The following is an 8916-nucleotide window of genomic DNA, read 5'->3' on the forward strand; positions in this document are numbered from 1 at the left end:
CTTTGAGTGCTGAAAGTTATGTCTGGTCTTGTCATGTTAAGGTACAAAAGTTTTCCAATTAACTTTTGATATGCTTTCTGATCTACTAGAGGATCCTAAGAGGCTTCTTTGACTTTCATAAGATCATCATATTATTTTGATGTTAGTTTAACATTAACATCAATAAGAGTCCCTGCAGGCTTGGCTGCTGACATGCCAACCTCAGCTATAAGTTCTAGGATATACTTCCTTTGATGTATCAATATACCCTATGCTGACCTAGTGAACTCAATACCTAGGAAGTATTTTAGTTCATGCTTTGTCTTTTCTATTAACTCCAAACTGCTGCCAGTGATCAGCATGTCGTCCACATAGACTAACACCAAAATGATCCCTGCTTTTGAATCGTTAACAAATAATGAATGATCATACTGACTTTGTTTGAATTTGAGATTGGTGAGAGCTTCAGTTAACTTTTGATTCCACTACCTTGGAGCTTGCTTCAACCCATATAATGACTTTGTCAGTCTACACACTTTCTCCCCTTGACTGGAAAATCCTTGAGGCAACTCCATATATATCTCATCTGCAAGATCACCCTGTAGAAATGCATTAAATACATCCATCTGATGAATGTGCCAATGCCTTGAAGCAGTAAGGGAAATAATACATCTTACAACGACCATCTTTACAACAGGAGAAAAAGTCTCTTGATAGTCAATACCCTTTTGTTGACTATACCCCTTAGCCACCAACCTAGCTTTAAATCTCTCTACTTCACCTGTAGATTGTATTTGACTTTAAAAATTCATATGCAGCCTATAGGCTTCTTCCCTGGTGGCAGATCAGTGACCACCCAAGTCTGATTGTTTTCTAGTGCTTGAACCTCAGCCTTCATAGCCTCTACCCATCTTTGGTCTTGAACTGCCTCTGAGTATGTAGTAGGTTCCTTGACAGATGAAGTAGCAGCCAGATAACACTGGTAAGTAGGTGACAAATGACTATAACTGATGTAGTTGCTTACTGGATACTTGACCTCAGTATGGGTATTCAAGGAAACAAAATCCTTAAGCCATGTAGGAGTATGTTTAGTCCTTGTAGACCTTCTAGGATTAGTTGGTAGCACATCTTCAGCTTCTTGAACCTCAATTACTGGTTCTTCAACACCACCAGACACTTGAGAGTGAATCTCAGTCTCAGTAGGTGAATTTGTATAGTATGAAGGAGTAGACTCAGCATTTGGCAACTCATCAGAAACTTCAACCTGTGTAGTTGTGGGAACTATAGCAGGTAAGTGTTGTAACAGCTCGGTGGAGTCTAATAGGCAGTCTTTAAACAGAGGTTGCTTGTCATATAACCTGTCTTGTGAGAAAGGGAATATATCTTCTCTAAATAACGCATCCCTGCTGGCAAAGAATGTGTTAGTAGTAAGATCAAACAGTATGTACCTTTTCTGTATTTCTGAGTACCCCATGTGGACTACTGACTTAGACTTTGGCATTAGTTTATCATTCTCAACTAGTTTCTTGGCAAAGCACAAACAACCGATAGTTTTTAAATGTGACAACATAGGCTTACATCCATACAATCTTTCATAAGGAGTTTGATAGTTAATAACACTACTTGGGACTCTGTTGATGAGATATGCAGCAACAAGTACATAATGCCCCCAGAATGTTAATGGAATTTTTACCTGAAACCTCAATGCCCTTGAGATCTCTAATAAATGTCTATGTTCCCTTTTGCTGAGGTTTATAAGGACAAGACCTTTGATGAATAATTTCCAATTCCTTGAACATAGTAGTACACACTGAATTCACAAACTCAGTGCCATTATCACTTCTGATCACTTTAACCTGTTTACCAAACTGAGTTTTGACATACTGCAGAAACATACACATACATCATACTTATGTTTGAGTAGGAAGAGCCAAGTCATTCTAGAAAAGTCATCAACTATTGTAAGAAAATATTTGTTTCCATCAAAAGTAGGAGTATTATAAGGACCCCATAGATCAATATGAATCAAGTCAAAACAATTACAACTTTTGATGCTACTAGAAGGAAAAATGAGTCTGGTCTGTTTTACATAGGGACAAACTAAACATTTGGACACTTTACACATGCTTTGATTATTCATATCAAAGATTTTGGAAAGTACTACAGAAGACACATGCCCTAGTCTTTGATGCCACAACTCCATATTTGAGGGAACTTGATTTACTGCTAAGACAATCTCCTTTTCACTTCTGTCATGACTTTGAGTATACAAACATCCTACTTCCCTACCAACTTCCTTCACCTTCCCACTGTAAAGATCCTGAAAAATATAAAAGTTAGGGAAAAAGGTGACCGAGCAATCTAGCTCCTTTGTCAGTTTACTTACAGACATCAAGTTATACTTGAATTCAAGTAGGTAGAATACATTAGAAATGATGCTCTTATCAGACAAAGCACAATATCCAACATGAGTGACTTGGGTAGTGTCTCCATTAGGCAGAGATACCATCTTAGGAATAACTAACTTAGACACAGTGCCTTTTATGAACATGTGTAAATGAGAAACTATGTGATTTGTTGCTCCAGTATCAACAATCCATACTTTGTTATTCTCATATACAAACAAGGCTTTACCTGCAGTGTGAGCAGAACTGCTATGGTTGTACTCAGCTGTGCTAGTGTTAGTGTTTGACTGTTGCTGAAGTCCTCTAAGAATGTGATCATACTGCTCCTTTGTGAATGTGCAACCCTTCAATAACTGTTTGGCATTCATTTCATCTTGACTTAGTGTCTTAGAATGATTTGCACTCTCCATCACTCCATGATCAGTCTCCAAGTTGTCAGGTTTCCTATTCCACCCTGGTGCATAGACATTGGTGTTCAAACCATATGAAAAATGAGCCTGATTTGACTGATATTGCCCAGTGTTGTTGATTTCTGAAGAAGAACCTTGAACCTTTCTTTTGGACTTGAAATCAGCTGGATAGCCAACTACTCTATAACAAGTCTTCTTACTGTGACCTTTACATTTGCAGACCTCACATTTCAGGAAGGAATTTTTCTTAAATCTCTGACTTACTCCTGATGTAGCACCTACCTTCGAGTACATAGCCACATAATCTAGACTAACGGAATTAAATCTCATGTTGCTAATGTGTGATATTACAACTCTTTGACTTTCATCTCCAATTATCATAGCATAAGCATGGTTAACAGTAGGCAAGGGATTCATCATTAGAATTTGACTTCTAGCCTGATGATAAGATTCATTTAATCCCATTAAGAACTGATACAACTTTTATCTATTTAGGTGAATGACAAACTCCTTTGATTTAGCACAGTTACAGCAATGTGTGGGCACTACCATCTCAAACTCATCCCATAAGGTTTTGAGTTTAGTGTAATACTCAGAAACAGACATAGTACCCTGCTGCAATGATGCAATATCCTTATGAAGACTGTAGGTTCTAGAATCATCTACTCTATAAAAATCTCTCTTTCAAATCATTCCAGACCTGCATAGCAATGGATGCAAATGCAATTCCACTAAGCAAACCTTTTGACACTGAATTCATTAGCCATGTTAAGACAATTGCATTAGCTCTTTCCCATTGACTCCCTAGTTCTTCACTAAAAACTTCTTTGTTACATAATTCATCAATCTGACCTAGTTTATTTCGACCTAACAAAGCTAGTGTGATTGATCTAATCCATATAGTGTAGTTTTCAACACCAAGTAATTGAAACGAAAGAAGGTTGACTCCACTTACATCTGATGGGCTAAGAAACAGAGGATGATTGAAATCAATACCTTAGCTAGTCATAAAACTAGGTAGAGCAGTTGATGCACCTACATGTTCTCCATTGTTGCCATTGTTGAAACCTTGAATTGGATCTACTTCTGCTCTTGGATTATCCATCTCTAAACGAAATATTGATGAATACTTGTTGCGGAAGAGAATCAATCCTCAATTGCTTTTCAATCACCACTCAGTTCAGCTAAAGAACTGTCAATCTGATGAATCTGCACAATTGATTTAGTGATTCCAAATTGATCGCCTCTCACAATAATCACTATGTATAGCTTTGATACCATGAACTAAAACTAAACAACTCAGAATTAACACTAAGCAGTAACTGCTATTTTAGAAAAGCTTCTCATTGATTGAGCTCAAAAGGCTGAAGAATACAAGTAATGAAAGTGGTATTTATAGACCACATTCTGTAGCTAATTCCTTCTAACTAACTGAGCATAGTTTGTTACAACTAAACAATACACAAAGACTAATCTACCCTTCATCAGTTTAATGACTTTTAACTAACTACTTCTTCACATATCTCATCAAATCATATATAATGTTTTAGTTTTATAATATACACTTCATGCTAACAAAATTTTAGCATAATTTATGTGAAATATGGGTATATTCTTTAAAAACACTAAACATTAGTCTAACAACTTTTTCTTCTTCTAGTATAATGAAGATTAATAGCATATGTGACGTGTGTTGAAGTGATATTGTTGTATAATTAAAATTTAAATTCATAGATCAATATAAATTTAGTATTAAAAATATTTATAATATTATTAGCAAATACTAAATATATAATTTGCAAAACATGTTGCAACCTCTTTAGCATACTCCGCTCGCGTTCAATCTTGAAAAATAAGATCACCTTTATTTAATCAAATATCTTTTCATAAAATAAAAATGTACAAAAGAAGGACTTTCAATGATCAATTAAAAAAAGATACTACTATAATCAAATTATTATATCCCACATAAAATAAATTATCAAATTAATATATTTTTCGTGCAAAGAAAAAATGGAAAGATAAAAAAATGGGGCATCTTCTATTCCTTTGATTACTATAGAGATTTGTTTAGCCTTTTTAAATGTGTGGTATATTTTATTATTTAGTAAATATAACCTAACGTTATTTTTTGTTCAATATATATTATAATTTGAAAATTATTTATCGTTAATTTATTTTTTAAATAAGAACATTTTTTAGTGATTTTTTAATTGATAAAATTATTTTTTGAGAAAATCTCCAAATTATTAAAATAATTATAACTATCAATTTTGTGTTTTGGCAGTTTTATTTGACAAATTTTAACATAATTATTTATCAAATTAAAATTATGTTTTTCTGGAGGTAGTTCTTTTTTTAAAAAATAAAATCAAACGGAAACAATTGTTAATTATTTTGATGAGACGTGTGGCTTTATTTGCAAAATATGAATTTATAGTATTTTAAATTTATCCTTTCTAAGAAATGATAATTCGAAAATCATTATGTTGATAACATGTTTTTTTTTTTTTTTTTACAGAAAAGAGATTTGAAATATTTAAAGTCATCTTCATACAAACTTAAACTTTGAATTGATACGTAGCATTTTTGGCTTATAGTTGAATTTTAAGAGATTAAGACAGTTAAGTAAGTGGTGAGAGATTTAGATAATTATTGTTTTTATTTTTATTTTACCTACAGATTTTAAGCTATTTCTTTATTAATGTTTACTTTTTCTTCTTCTTTTTTTCAGTTACCTGTTTTATTTTAAATTTATTTTGTATCATGACATTTTTTAATTTATTTTCTAATCAAATAGTTAATTTTTGTTTATTATTATTTTTCTTTTGTTTTGGCCTTGTTCTAAAACTACCAAATGACGTTGTTAAAAATTATCGCTTAAATGTTTTTGTTAAAATTCAATTTATAAATTAAAATAATTTGAATTATAAAGTTTTAAAAAAGAAAAACCAAATCTTGATCAGTTACCTAAATTTTAGACCTGCATTTCAATATGAAAAAAAAACTACAATTACACAAATTTAATTTAATCCATGTAGGAGATAAACTGATATAGTTATTTAGGTATTTTGTAATTTTTTAGTATTTTTTTCATTAATAAGTTCAATTTTTTTTTAAAATATGCAAATTAGTAATATATAAATATAAATATTACGTGGTGTTTATGGTAGTTGCATTTGATAGATTTTGACATAATTATTTATCATATTTTTAGAAAAGATATTTAAATCTTTTAAAATGATGGTATTTGAAAAGTTTGGAGTGTTTTGTTTCTCCTTTAATGAAGGTGATTGCTAGTTAGTTCTTTTGGATTTCTTTAAACTTCCACAAAATCTTCACATTTTATCTTTTTAACCTCTATAAAGATAACATAAAATCTTAGATAATTTTAACAAAAAGTTGAGAATATTTCATGGAAAAATAATTAATCGAACAAAATCATATTTGATAAATGTTGTATTATCTTAAATTATGAGCCTTGAACACATGCCTATAAACAAAAGAAGAACAAACATTTTCATGATTTCACAATGTATAATTACTTTTTATTTTAAAACAAATAGAGTAATCTAAAAGTTGAACTATAATTTATAAAACAGATGCTCACAAAACAAATAGTAAAATAAATATTTAGTCATATAAATTAAAATGAAAGAACTGTCTCACATTGTATGATATACATGGATATAATCATTTTCTGCTGCTGCTACATAAACACCCATGAAGATTTTTTGGCCTCTTAAAAAATGCTCATAACATTTAGACATTAAATACAAATTAATGATCTGAAACTAATAAAGAGCAAAATTTATTGCAATATCCAATTTAGTGATTCAAATAATAGTTTAATATTTACATAAAAGACATAAATACATATTTTCACAACCTCACTCTCCAAATACTATTTAAAGAATGACTTATCAGTCATTGTAATCAGAAATATAAGATAATTAAAGACTCTTAATATGAAAATGCTTAACTATTAAATTAAATGTTATTAGATATAATAATACATAAATTCACAAATCTTTTAATCATGGCATGAGTTTGATCTCCGTCTAAATAATCAACACCAATATGAATATAGAAGTTAATACTATGTATAATTAAAAAATATAGATAAATAAAGACAAACAATAATACAAATTACAAATTAGTACTATAATTTTGATAATTTATATATAAAAATAATATGCATCAACTCAATATTACCATTTTTATTCCTTTGAATATTGTGCTATTCATGACGAAGACGGGTACTATTGAAAAGAAAAAATTCATTGCTTCATTAATGTGAGAATTTGAAAAAATGTGATAGTGAATGGGGATGTGATTGTGTGCGGAGGAAAGGAAATGGGAAAGTGGGAATAGTAGGTATATTTATAGGATAATTGTAAGGCATTAAAAAGTCATATTATGATAACTTAATAAATCGTTGATGAGAAGTTGTCATTAATTTGAAATTTAAAAATATCAATTAGATAAGTATTAAGATCAATTCAAATTAAAAATTAGAAATTTAAAAAATATTATTATTTTTGTATATTTTAAATATTTTTGTAACTTTTTGGTGGATTTTATTTTGGTGGATCTTATTATTATTATTAATTATTAATAATTCTTTAATAAATAAAAATATTTTTAGTTTCAAATTTAACATATTCTTTTTTTTGGGAAGTTTTCATATTTTTATTAATAAATAATAATAATATTAACAATAATTTTTTTTATTATTCAAATTAATAAAAATATGATAACTTCCCACTTAAAAAGGAATCACACATCCCTATTTTTTAGAATTGTTTTAAATTAAGAAAAAAATTAGTTCTATATATATATATATATATATATATATATATATGTTATTATTATTATTATTATTATTATTATTATTATAAATATATGTGTTTTCCAGAAAACGTGGGTAGTTCTTTCTATGAGGAGTATTTTTTATTTTTTTAAAGAAAAAACAGATTTTTTTTAGTTAGTTTCTTCAATTCAAAATTTATAAATAATTAAAAATAAAATATTATTATAATAATTAATATTATTATTATTTATTAGTAAAAATATGATAACTCCCCCCCCCCCCCCCCCCCCCCCCCCCCCCCCAAAAAAAAAGAAAAAGGAATAACACACTCTCTCTCTCTCTATATATATATATTAATTCTATTATATATATATATATATATATATATATATATATATATTTAATTATTTAAAAGAATATGTTTTTTCAAAGGACGTGGGTTGTTATTATTTTTTAAAAAACTTTTTTGTTAATCAATTTTTAATTATCTATATTTAATTATTTTTTAAAAAACTCAAAATTCAAGAATGTAACTACTTATTTAAACGTTTTTATCTTCTAAAAGAGTAACTTCTTTTCTTTATTTTAAAACAAATTATTATATTTGATTAGTTGATAATTTAAAATTTAAAATTAGAGATTAATTGTGGCGCTGACATGTAGGCGCTATCACCTCTCCTATTAAAAAACTCAAAATTCAAGAATGTAACTACTTATTTAAACGTTTTTATCTTCTAAAAGAGTAACTTCTTTTCTTTATTTTAAAACAAATTATTATATTTGATTAGTTGATAATTTAAAATTTAAAAATTAGAGATTAATTGTGGCGCTGACATGTAGGCGCTATCACCTCTCATATTATATATATATATATATAATAGAGATGATTTAGGAACATTATTTTTAATTATGAAAGGAGAATTTTTAAAACTGATTTCACGTTAATTGTAATAAATATTTTTAAAAAGTCACATTCTGTTGCTATTAAAAAGGAGTAAAACGTGATTTACTATTCAAATTTATTTAAAATTCAAATTTTGTATAAACTGATGATCTCCACATACTTTTTTTCCTCTAAATTCGGTTACTTTTAAGAAAAAATAGTTTCTTACTTTCAATTTTTAATGTATATATTATTTTTCAATTAATAATTAATTAACTAATATTTTTAAAATAAAAAATAGAGATTAATTGTGGTGTTGTCACGTAAGCGCTATCACCTCTCATATTATATATATATATATATATATATATATATATAGATATAGATTATTATTATTATTATTATTATTATTATCTACATTTGTTT

General features: G+C 28.5%; 1 protein-coding gene across 1 annotated transcript; it reads right to left on the minus strand.

Moving 5' to 3' along the window:
- Positions 1-787: 787 nt before the first annotated feature.
- LOC125830599 (uncharacterized) lies at positions 788-3899 on the minus strand. Its single transcript, XM_049509777.1, has 5 exons — positions 3834-3899; positions 2405-3232; positions 2204-2299; positions 1791-1862; positions 788-1672 (listed from the first exon to the last, which is right to left on the minus strand). Exons 1-5 carry the CDS (start codon positions 3897-3899, stop codon positions 788-790), a joined length of 1947 nt encoding a protein of 648 aa, XP_049365734.1.
- Positions 3900-8916: the final 5017 nt, after the last annotated feature.

The sequence above is a fragment of the Solanum verrucosum genome, unplaced genomic scaffold, assembly GCF_900185275.1.
Source record: "Solanum verrucosum unplaced genomic scaffold, falcon-dt-bn FXZP01000045.1, whole genome shotgun sequence".
NCBI classification, from domain to species: Eukaryota; Viridiplantae; Streptophyta; class Magnoliopsida; order Solanales; family Solanaceae; genus Solanum; species Solanum verrucosum.